A 12,784-nucleotide genomic window follows, 5' to 3' on the forward strand; every position below is an offset into this window, starting at 1 on the left:
TTCCATGTTTAACTTTCCAGAATGGTTGCTCAATATTAACTATCCTGGAAATTTTTGTGTGTAGGCTAAGATTCACCAGTATATCAAAGCTTTTTCTAATCATGCATTACAAGACATGTTTCATTAGAGAAGTTTCATTCTCCACCATGAGTAGTCATTGGCAAAAATGGCAAAGAGATTTAACTTTCAACCAAACTAGAAAAGAAACGTCCTTATTTCACTGTGGTGTATGTGTGTATGTAAGTATTTAGGCATGGATACACTAAATCAGCATCAAAAAAACATAAATCTCTGATGGACTACAGGAGCAGGGAAAGCATTGTGAAACAACTTTACTTTTTTCTTTCTTTCTTTCTTTTTTTTTTTTTTTTTCTTCTTACAGATCCTTTGTCAGGTCTGTGTTTCTATCAGTCTGCTTCTAGACAGATCTAGATAGATTTAAGCCAAGTCACAAACAGTTCTTTGTAATACCTTTGCACGTTTCACTGTGAATGCACTCCTGACACATTTCGGGGCAACGTTTACAGATTCCATCAAAGGCAAAATGTCTCTCAGAACAGGTAGATTTACATTCCCACTGCTCCAGAAGCAAAGGACTTTTACAGGACTGACATTTGGTGGCATTTCCCATGCATGTCTTACAGGATTCACTGCATTCCTTGCAAGTCCCAGAATCATTAAAGTATCCCCTATTGAGTGAAAATAATCACAAAACAAAGTGTTGGTCAGTGTACATTTATTAAACAGTCCAGGCTGTAATAATCATAAGCATTTGTGAGACTATGTGACATTCCCAGCACACTCATTTCAGTGGATCAAACAGGTTTCTCAAGCCAGTTGCCTGTTCTCTACTCGATTACATCCCCTATGACTGCAAGAAGAAAACCTGCATGTTAGTACCATGAAGGGAGGCCTTCCCTTCATTTTGTACCTACTCTAAGGGATGCTGGACTTCCTTTCCCACTGTTTTCTTGGTTTGCCCCAAGAAAAAACAAACAAACAAAACCACAACACAACCATAATGTCTAAGAAACACCTGTATCTGGTGGCAGCAAGCTGGAGACAGGGAAGAGAGAGCACATTTGATGGCATCGGTGGTGTGAGAGCTGCAGTAGACAACCCATGTTGGGACTATTAGCCATAAAGAAGACTTAACAAGGAAGTAGACCCATGTTTTAGGAGACGAGGAATAAAAGAAAAGGCTGGATGCAATCCAATCTGCCTACACCTTCAAAACCAAAATGTTAGAAGATAGAGGGAGAAGCAAGTCTGTGCTTTCAGATGATTGTTAATCCATATGTATACAGACATTGATTAAAAATACAGAAGAAGTTGACTTAGAATGTAGAATATGTATTTCACACTAATAGCCCTGGCTGGGGGGGAGAAAGGGGGAAGAAAGTCCTCTCCTTTCCAGAGGTGACTTGTGACTTTTCCAAAGACCGGCTGGGGAGATGTGTTAGGAGAAAGGCTAGAGAAAAAATTGAAGAGCTGTTCCTGCCATCTATTCTTATCTTACCTCTTTTTTACTCCTGACCTTTGTCATAATTCCGCAATTATTTCTCAGCCTCTTCTCTTGTTCCAGTCTCAAGTACACATCTAGCTCAGTCTTTCAACATCCTCTGTCAGAAATTATCAGTGCAGCAAGTCAACCCTTTCCATCCCCTACAATATGCTCAAAGTTCCAAACAAACACCAAAAAAAATCCTTCCTTAATCCTCTGCCCCAGTGGAGAGTAGTTAAGCCTGAAGAACTTTGTCAGAGGCTGAAACCAGAGTTTAAGTCTGGTAAACTTTGCTGAATAATGCCTGGAAAGACATTATTTATAGCACGGAATTTGGAAAAAAATGGGGGTAATAGCAACTGAAAAGAGTGATGATATATGAAAAGGTTTAATTGTGTTATACTGAAACTGTGTGGGGTAAAAGAAGCGAATGAATACTGAAAACAAACATATTGCCACCAAAATATTACTTTGATTTTTTGACAGAGTTTTTGTTTTATATATATATAATTTTTCTGGACTAGAGTATATTTTAGTGTAGCTACTTTGCATTTGCCCTGAAGCACAATCGTCAGAATCTGCTCCAGTGACCCTTATTGACTTATGTGATAAAGTTAGCAGGAAAGAACTGCCAAAGAATTTGTTTTGGTCATAAGAAAAGCAGAAGCTGGACATTTTTCTTAAGAGAAAGAGTAACCAAGCAAGATCTTCATACTGCATAGCACAGTTTTTATGTATATATTTAGGTGTGACGAATGCTGACAATGAAAGCACAGACAACAGGAGAAACTGATATAGTCAAGTGCCTGATCAATTGCCATTGCAATCAAATGGGAATCTTTTTGAATTTAATTTGTTAGAGGAAAAAGCAAGGGATGTAAGCCAAGGAGAGACATCCCTCACTAGGCACTATATTTCCATATCAGGACTCTGAGACATCCACCCTGTGGGTTCACACCCATACTCTGAGAAAAGGACTGGTAAGGAGAAGAACTAGAGGCTTACTGCCAGTCACCTCAAAGTATAGCTGAAAGCACTGTGGCCTTATTGAAGTCAGTGGGACCATCTGTCACAGGATTTCCTATATAGTTTTACTTTTGAGTTTTCACTTCTCTAAACCATAGAAAATGCTGTTTACTCAGGCAAGCTGAAAATGACTTTTACCTTGTGGTAGTCTCTCGTAGGTAAGGTTACATTAAGCTCTCCCTTGAAAGCTTAATATTGGATCTAAGCTATGACGAGAAGCAGCACAGTGAGGAAATAAGGAGCAGTCGTGACGGGAGCTACTTACTCAGGGCATTCCTGTAAGCATCTGCCTTTGTGGAGAAAGAAGGGCTGGTCTTGTTCAACCTGACACTTCTGGCAGTGCCAGAGGTCGGAGCACACCTCGCAACTGTCCATGCACATCTCGCACTTTCCACTTTCAACATTGGCAAAAGTTTGTTGCGGGCACTGAGAGACACACGTGTCATGGATAAGAAAATTTCCTGACAAAAGAGCAACCCAGGTAGGGAAAAACACCAGTTAGAACTATACCCAGAAGATTCCTGTCTTGGATGGCTATAAAAATACTTTCATCTTCCTGGAAGTTTGGATTTTTGGTGCCTAAAAAGATGAATAAAACATTCTCTAAGCCATCTCCCAAAGTATTTTGCTCATCCTTCACTGAAATTTAAGGTTAGGAAGAATCATCAGGATTATCTAGTACATCTTCCTGAATAAATCCCTCTTCAGTAATTCCTGCATCACGTCTACAATACAAAAAAAGAGAATAGGTACAACTTCCACTTCACTTTTTTTCCCCCACTTATTTCTAAAGGCATGTGCTTGTTTCCTAGCTGATGCTTAACTTCAGCTGCTGATTATCTGATTACCTATGCTTTAAGCTGCCAATCAATGAATGAATGACAATGAATGAAAATATTCCCTTGAAGTGTGTAAGACATAAAATATTTTAACCTCTTGCAAAACCCAAAGAAGAGGAAGTCTCTTACCTTCTGGACATGAAGAACACACTTTAGCAGATTTGTCACAGGTCCTGCATGAAGGATCACAAGATTGTAACTGTTTATTTTCATCTGGAATGAAAAGAATAAAAGTTCTGTTTTTGACAGTCTTACAACAATTTTTGTTGTTTCTGTTGTTGTTGTTCAACAGGGAGGGAATCCTCACCTTGGAAAGGCTGTTTCCTATGACTTTTCCTAAGCTGAATTTACAATGTATGTTTGAGTTTTTGGAATTCTGTAACTTGGACAAATTGATGATTGTGTTCAGTTCCACACTCTTAAACAATAAAATAGGAATTGTAATAGAGTAAAACATAAATATTATCCAGAGATTCATTAAAGCACTGTTCTGAACTACTCACAGCAAACAAGGACAACAATTTAGCTTAACGTTATTAGTTTCAGAGTAGTGCTCCAAAATCAGTTTCTGATCTGTAATCCAAAAAGACTAAGAGCAGGAAGATTTGGAAAGTATGTAAATTTTTGGGACTTGTTGTAGCAAGGTATTTTCATGGAGACTTTCTACTAGCTGGTTGCTGAACACCCTCACTTTGTATCTAAGGGAGAAAACTCTGAGAAGGAAAGGGAGCAATATCAATATCTGGAAAGATGATTGGTGAAATCATTCTGCCTAGTGCTATTGCCTCCTATTTCCCTCTAAAAGAAAGAATCTGGCTGTGTGTCAAATTAAATTTTTATGCCTGCAGGAAGCTAAGACCCTGGTTATGCTTTGAATACAATTTATTCAATGCCAAGGAGATTTGAGGATTGTACTAAATACACATAAAGTTTGTTGTGGAATATGATAGGTCTCACTGTGCAATTCTGTACTTTGATCCAAGCAGACATAACAATGGGATAATGAATGTTTGATGAAAAATTAATAGTGGGCGTGGACAGAAGACAGTAACCTTCTAATTTTGCTGGAAACCAAAAGTAATAAAAAGAGCAGATTGAGCTTAGCACCTCAGCACACCCAGCTCATCCTGCCAATTAAATACATGTGATTTCTATAAGTTGATGGGCTGGTTGACAGTATCCCTTAAAAGTGTATAACATATCACTCACTTTTTTGTTCTGACTGTCATGACAAAATAATTTTAAAGGCTGACATTTTGAATGAAATTCATAAAAGCAAATGCTTTGGTTAAAAGGAAGAGAGAGGAGAAATGGAGTCATATGTGGATCCCTTTCCTACAAGGGGAAACATTGAGCATTTTACTCAGCAGAGAGTCACTTGGTAGAAAAGTGGGTATGTGCATAATAACATGGCACAGAACAGAAGGAGAAACAGTAATAAGAATAGTAACGATAATTGTTATTATTGAAAACTGCACTGCTAAATGAGCTCAGCCATGTCTATCTCAATAAAAGAGACTATTCCCTAGCTTCCTTGAGCTTTTTCCTCAATTACTGAAAAAATCATTACCAAGTGTCCTTCTTGATGTCATCTGTAAGAATATAAGGAATATTCCGGAAAAGCTACATGTTTGGTCTTAATTTTACTGAATTGAGCAGTACTTAGGTTTTCTGTTCTCCTGTTGTTATGAATGCAAACCTTTGCCCTTTTTCTGCTCTTTAAAGAGGTTTCCTACAGATCTGTATGTCCTAAGTTTTTTACTTTCAGAGACTTTTGGCAATCTTTGAAACAGAACATTGCTTAATTGATGATATATTGAACAGGCTTGTAGTTTTTAGTTGATGTCTTTCATTTTGCCTCTAAAACTGTGGCTGACCCTCTGTTCCTGATGCCTGTGAGCAGTTCTATATCATATGCTGCTCTATCAGTCACTTTGATAAATCTTCAAGATTTTCCTGCTGAAAGTGTCAATGACGTTTTCTAAATATGTAGCAAATACAAATTTTCATTTTCCTCCTCAACAGCTTTAAATCCAGCTACCTTACTATGGCTTATGTTTTATTTCTTTGAAAATCCCTACTGGACAGTTTTAAGTGCTGTAATTTAGTACCAGTTATGTGCAGGAAGAAGCAAGCCAGAAATATCACTTAAGTATGTGTTGCCATTGAAAAAGGACCTTGATCCTGGCAAGAGATTTTTGTAATATAGAAAATAAATAGCAGTAAGATAAAGTTAAGCAGGCAACTTGTTAACTACCACTAAAGAATGTTTAAGCTAGCTCATTGTTTCAAAACATTTCACTCCTTAAAATTAAAAATAAAGATAATTTTTCAGTGAAGTACCTTTTACTTCCATTTAATATTTCCCTTTGGCGGCATTTGCTGCTTTCTGCAGTATGTGCTAGTCACCACCAGAGGGGAACGTACACAAGCAGTTGTGCTTCTGACATTTTGCCGGGGAGACAGGCTTTAGCTTCTCAGCGAAATGTAAGTCCTTAAAAGACCCAGCTGGGCGACTGGTAGAATTTTAAAATTTTAAAATTTTAAAATTAATTGATCTACCTTTTATAAACTTATTATTTTATTATTATTATTATTATTATTATTATTATTATTATTATTAATTATTATTATTAATGTATTTATTATTCTGGACAGTTAAAATTAGTTTTTCCTGTGACAGTGTTCTTACTGGCTCTTACTGGCTGGAAATAGGATTTCATTTATTGAATAAATAAATAAATAAGAAGAAATTATTAAATATAATTTTTCCTGCATAACAAATGTTCCAAAACATTTGTATTTTGCTACAGAAACCTGTGTATGCTACTTCCAAGAACAAGCTTTACCAAGAACAGCCTTGCAAAGCTGTCAATAAAATTGGTCATGCAAAATATATTTTCTTAGCCTTTGCACTGGTGATAAATGAAAGATTCAACTGACATTTTTAGGCTTAAAAAAGTCTTCCACTTACCCGCCAAAATTCACTCAGCACGGTATGACAATTGAAATTGCCTAACGAAGCAGGAAAACTAATTAAATAACTACTGGCAAAATTGCCTCCCTTCAAGGAAAGAGTTTGGTGGCTACCAGAAAGAATTGCCAGCTCAGGGACTTCAGCCATCTACTCTGACCTGTCACTGTTCCTTACACACGAGCAAGATAAGGCCGAATAAAAGTCTCAGAGAAGGACAAACAAAATTCACAGTTCATTGTGAGCTGCTTGACCTTCCCTCCCCAGCCCCCAAAACCTACCATTATGTACTTGGGAATCTTAGAAGCTTTCCTTTAAATTCTTTTCAGTCTGTAGCTCTTATGGTTGGTTGCAAATGAAACTTCTAAATGTAGAAGTTGTCGGTCTGTGATGTAGAATTGCTAACAACCCAAACTCTAAAAATGGGACGTAGGGGTTGGTCTATTCTCCCACATGCCTGGTGACAGGACGAGGGGGAATGGGCTAAAGTGCTCCAGAGGAGGTTTAGGTTGGATATTAGGAAGAACTTCTTTACTGAAAAGATTGTTAGGCATTGGAATAGGCTGCCCAGGGAAGTGGTTGAGTCACCATCCCTGGAGGTCTTTAAGAGATGTTTAGATGTTGAACTTAGTGATATGGTTTAGTGGAGGACTTGTTAGTGTTAGGTCAGAGGTTGGACTCAGTGATCTTGGAGGTCTTTTCCAACCTAGACAATTCTGTGATTCTGTGATTCTGTGACTCTGAAAAAACATCATATTCTGTTATTATACTGTTCTGCATTTTTTAAATTTATTTTTTATTAAAATTTATAACCTTTTCAGATCTACCAAGCTAGTTTTATCCTTATGTTTACAGTCTTCCTTGGGTTTTTCAAACTAAAATGCCTTCTATATAGTCTTATTCAGGCCAGAATCTGACTCAATGTCACACTGATTCCTGTTCCTTTGTCAGAATGAGTAACAACTTTGACATATATCCAGCTCAATCTCCCTTATTCCTTTATGGAAACTGAGAAACTGAATCTTATTGTGCCACTACTTGAGCTACGGTTTACTGTAGCTCTGCAGCTACCGTAGTGCTCTGCCCATTCAGTCTAGTCAAGGGCATATCAAACTGAAAGACTGGGGGGAAAACTGATATATACATATATATATATATGTATATACATATTCTGTATACATATATATATATTCTGTTTTTGTCCTGGTTTATTTGGGATAGAGCTAATGTTCTTCACAGTGGCTAGTATGGTGCTGTTTGTTTTTTTTTTTTTGTTTTTTTTTTTGTGATGAACACAGTGCTGACAACACACCAACATTTCAGTTGTTACTGAACAGTGCTTACACTAAGTCAAGGACTTTTCTGCTTCTCACGCTGCTCTGTTGGTGAGGAGGTTGGGGATGCAGCAGGAGCTGGGAGAGGACACAGCCAGGAGAGCTGACCCAAACTGGCCAAAGGGATATTTCATACCATATGGCATAGTACTCAGCAATATAATCTGGGTGAGTTGGCATTACTCAAGGATTATCTTGGTGGTGAGCATTGCGTTATGCATCACTTGGAGGATTTTTCCTTGTCTGTTTTCTTTCCCTTTCCCTTTCCCTTTCCCTTTCCCTTTCCCTTTCCCTTTCCCTTTCCCTTTCCCTTTCCCTTTCCCTTTCCCTTTCCCTTTCCCTTTCCCTTTCCCTTTTCCCTTTCTATTTTTTTTTCTGTCTTTCTTATTAAACCATCCTTATCCCACCTCATGAGTTTTCTCCTTTCTGATTTTCTCTCTCACCCAGCTGTGGGTGAGTGAGCGAGTGGCTCTGTTGTGCTCAGCTGCGTACTGGTGATAAACTGTAACAGTTTTCTTTTCTCAACTGAGCTTGTAAACGGGACATGAAAGACACAATGGCAGAGTTTCTTGAAAACTAGTGCTGTAAGATGTTAACTGTGGTCTCCAAACTGAATTAATGAAAAAAATGAGTGAAATTCTAGCTCCATTAAATACAATGTCACCATTTTCCCCTTCTTTTTACTGAAGTGGTTTTACTTTGAACTGTATCCCAGAATTCTTCAATTTGATTTTAAAGAAAGATTAAATGAGTTCTCAAAAATATTCAGGGTGAAAAACTTAGGTCTGTGTGGAAAGAAGTGGTTGTTCTGGAAAATTGAAGGCTTATTTAAAGGAAAACAAAACAAAAAAACATCAACACAAAAAGCCCTCCAAAACCTCAAGACCAGAGGTCAAACCAGAGAAGTGAACATATCTAAAGAGTCACGGCTTTAAATATAATGGCATTTGAAACAGCTTACAGTCCATCCTTTAATCAGTTTAAAGCCACAACTGCATTGTAAGGGTTCTTGCTAAGATATATTCATCCTCTCTTTACTGTCCATCTTGTTCTCTCTACCCACTCTTTATGGACAATGTACTTAATGACAGGTAGTGCAAGCAGTAAGTGTTCATATGGATAAAAGTTGGTTTGTTTTTTTCCATTTTAGATCTTATATATTCATGCTCTTCTCTGAATAAATGGGGGACCTAAAAGCTTATATTTTTAAGTTGCTATCAAAGTAGCTACTTGTGCACATTTGTAATTGCAATGCTCTTATCTTCTAGTTAAAAAAAGACATTGAGTTCTACAAGGAGAGTATTTTTGCAGTGTAGAACCATGGCACAGTTGCTGCAGTGAGGAATGCAGAAGGAAATGTGCATGCATATTCCTTTTAGAAGGTGACCTATCTGACTTTTACACTGTGTAGTGTGATGTGATTTCAATATCATCCAGTTGAGATGCTACCTAGTTTGTTAGATTTTATTCTGCACATGGCACTGGCCTTGAAACACTGATACAGTCAAGAATAAAAAGACAAAAACAACAACAACAAAATGTCACATATATCCACAAGGTAATTACAATTACATAGACATGATAAAACATAATGAAAACAATATACTTATGCAATAAAATACTAGCCCTATCCCATTTCAAAGGCTTATGTGAACTGTAAATTTAAGGAAACTATGGGAGTGCTGAGAAGTAAATCACAAGCTGCAATAAACATTAATTCACAATCTAGTTATCTTGTAACAACCATAGCATTATTTTACAAACAAATAGCTAGAATATGAAATCGGCATGCCTAAGAATGTATAGGATAGTGAATCATTTTTTCTTGCCTCTAGCAACTTGAAATTTCACATTTGGATGATGCTTAAAAAGGTCTTTAACTCTTCCCATGGTATTCTAATTCTACGCTCCAAATGTCATAACATTTTCTCATTTGTAAGACTATGACCCCTTCTCTTCTGCTTCTGATTTCTCTACTATCTTCTACCCACTCCATTCCTTTTTTTTCCTTACCCATTCAGAGACCTTCATATGTATATGTGCATATCTGGATTAAGGTCAGAGAACTTTAATAATCCTTTTGAAGCCTGAGCTACTGTTTTCTTTCAACCAGAACTCTTCTAGCATGATGCATTTTTGCTGTTTTTGTTTTACTCTATATTTAGGAAAAGGAAAATATGCAAGATTGATGCAGTTGGTCAATGGCTGCTTGTGGGAGGTTGTGCTCATTATTGGGGGTGGTATGTAATAGTAAACAGAACCAGCTGCTATTTAACTGCATAATTTACTACAGCACATATTATCTGCATGTAAAGAAGTACATGTTCCGTTTCGTGTTTGCATCAGAAACAGACCTCATTCCACATCCATTTTTTTCATTTTGTACATTTCAGAAATATGTGGTAGACTAAACCATGTAACCAAGGAATGAATGAATTTTTAGGAAGCAGTATTTACAGTGAACAGGCAAAATGAAGACCTGACTGTAATTTGAAAAACATCTAATCCAGTTGAAAGGGTGTGTGTGTTCACTTGGTGAATAAAGCTTACACTAGTGTGTCTCCTGGCTTCCAAAGTCATTTGATCATCTGGTACTTGAGATAAAATACAGATGTTTCATGCTAGAAGCACAGAGCTTGATTTTTTTTTTTTTTTCCCTTGGCTTGCCCCGTCTTTTTAAAAGCCTATATACCAGACAAGGTCTGCTTCCTTATTTCTGACCTGGATATGACTTATTAATGAGTCCTGATATGAATCGAACTGTTTGCCCAGCAGAGTATGCCCTCAAAGTTGATATCATTTGAGTAAGTTGTTATTTATAGAACATTTTGGGTTTTTGTATATGCTCAAAAATATTCAAAAGACTGGTCTATCATTTATCCTTGCATAAAAAAAAAAATATATGTGAAAGCTTAAACAGAGAAAAAAAAGTAAAAAAGTATTTTATATCCACATATCCACAAAGGTTTAATCCTCCCTTAGATGGACCAGTCTCTTAAATTGCAAAGAAAGTCAGATTGTGTTGTTTTCACCATGGCAGGCTCTGTTGTCCTGCCCTTGAAATTATGTTCACCCCAGAACCAAACAAAACTATAGCTGTTGTTTCCCAAAACTCACTTTGTCACATATGGTAAGTCAACACAATCACTAAAACCACAATGGAGCCCACTGAATCCATGTGGCTGGAAGAGCCAAAGGAAAATGGCTTCATTGTTTGTAAACACAGTTCAGGGTCTAATGCCTCAGCTTTCTGTTGTAACATTTCTGAAGAAAAAAAGTAAATAGAAGACTAATATGGTAAAAGCTGACGTAAACTACTGGATTTGGAAATTTTGGCTGTCTTCCTAGCTGTGTTTTCTTCCTGCATTGTCTGGAGTAGGGTATATACTAAGGATGAGTTTGGTGTGATTTCATCCTCCCACCCATGACAGGGGCGAGGTTGTTTATTTCATACTTTTTCCCCCATGCACAGCTCAGTTCCCCAAAGTATGAGGACTAATAATCGTCTGGTCCATATTACTTAATTAGAACAACTCGTCAGGCCACCAAAGCTCAGAGACAGCTGTGCCATGCTGCTGCACTGATGTAAATGTGTCAAGGATACCAAGCACCTAGTGGAAAATATATATTGATAAATAAGCAGAGAAGATGAGAACCAAAAGCCAAATCTCTGCCACGGTCTTGTCCACATCAGAACGGTGAACAAACATAGAAGTATTTTAATATCACCTGAAAAACACACAAACTTCATGGAACGTGCCCATGCTGCATGACAGGCTTCACTTTGAAACTAAATTTGACAACAGATGACAATATTTTACAAAGAAAAATCACCCTGGAGACAATCAAAGTAGCTGTAAAACAAGCTAAAGAGTAAAAAAAAATATATATAAACTGGGATAAAATATTTGGGGATCTGTCCAGAGGAAGAATTGAAAAACTTGGGAAGTTGCCACGATTTTGTATCCATCCAAATAAAAAGGAAATAAATAAAATTCTTAGTTCCCATAATCCCCTTCAAAATATATAATGGAAAAGAGGAGACCCTATAGAAATGTTTAAGATGACCTGGAGAGGAACTGTTGTCCCAGGAGCTTTTTCCGTATAGTTATGCCAGCCCGAACCTTCACTGACTGTCAGTTTCAAGGAGCACAGGTAGGTTTTCATCTTACCTTTTCCTGTACTGAATATACTGTGGAACATTGCTAAACATGGCAGTAAAAGACAGTGGCTGCCTCAGCTACATTTTATTGGTTTTCAGAAAACTTTAGCCAATAAAGGAAGACATTCTAACAGATACTGAAACTCTGTTAAGTTTTTTTGTTTTGTTTTGTTTTGTTTTTGTTTGTTTGTTTGTTTTTCTCTTATAAAATTATCCAGGTATTTTGAACCCTCATCCGAGTGTGAATTATAATGCAGTTTCTAACTAGGAATCTCCTTCTTCAAGTGATAGGAATCTAACTAGGAATCACCAGGTATCACTGGTGTTAAATAAATGTATTTTGATCCTTCCTGATTTCTTCATTTTTGTTAAGGATCGTAAGTATGGATTTTCAAATATAGACAACACAGTTGGAAATCTGGACTCAGCTGATAGCTGCCTCTTGAATGTATCAGCAAAAGAAATAAGTGAAAGTGTGATTTTCTAGCCAAAACGCCAATCATTTAGATTTTATTGTTAATTAGCAAATTAAAATTACTTTCTTGAGAGAGATGATCCTAGAGTATCTGAGCAAGAAACTTCATAAACTGTTGATAAATGTAGTTATTCAGGGTGTAGCTTCAGTAAGACAGTGACATCATCATTAAATTTTTGACTTGAAGGGTACTACTATTTGAAAACTTTCCCTGTTGAGAAAAGGCTCAAGATATCACCAAGTTCAATGTCACTTTTTCAGCAACTGTATGCCACAGCTGCTGCCATGCTGTAGAGTCTACCCAAGAGAAGGTGAAGATCCTCCAGCCAGGTTTCCTGGACTCCTGTCACCAACTACATCAGGGAACTAGTGGCTTTGGATCAGTCATTAATGCTCAAACCAGTATAGCTCAAAGAGAGATATATCCTGAGGTATGAAATGCCCCTAAGTAAGTTTAGCTTTAACTATTG

General features: G+C 37.1%; 1 protein-coding gene across 1 annotated transcript in view; it reads right to left on the reverse strand.

Annotated features, from left to right (window-relative positions):
• The window catches only part of PCSK5 (proprotein convertase subtilisin/kexin type 5), a 251,843-nt gene that overhangs the window by 9,636 nt on the left and 229,423 nt on the right, over positions 1 to 12,784 (reverse strand). Inside the window, exons 28-30 of the mRNA XM_035558486.2 lie at positions 3,499 to 3,582; positions 2,796 to 2,991; positions 472 to 689 (exon numbers count right to left, since the gene is read on the reverse strand). Of these exons, the coding sequence (XP_035414379.1) occupies positions 472 to 689; positions 2,796 to 2,991; positions 3,499 to 3,582 (498 nt within the window). The remainder of the gene's footprint in view (positions 1 to 471; positions 690 to 2,795; positions 2,992 to 3,498; positions 3,583 to 12,784) is intronic.

This window comes from Cygnus atratus, chromosome Z (assembly GCF_013377495.2).
Source record: "Cygnus atratus isolate AKBS03 ecotype Queensland, Australia chromosome Z, CAtr_DNAZoo_HiC_assembly, whole genome shotgun sequence".
In the NCBI taxonomy this organism is placed as follows: domain Eukaryota; kingdom Metazoa; phylum Chordata; class Aves; order Anseriformes; family Anatidae; genus Cygnus; species Cygnus atratus.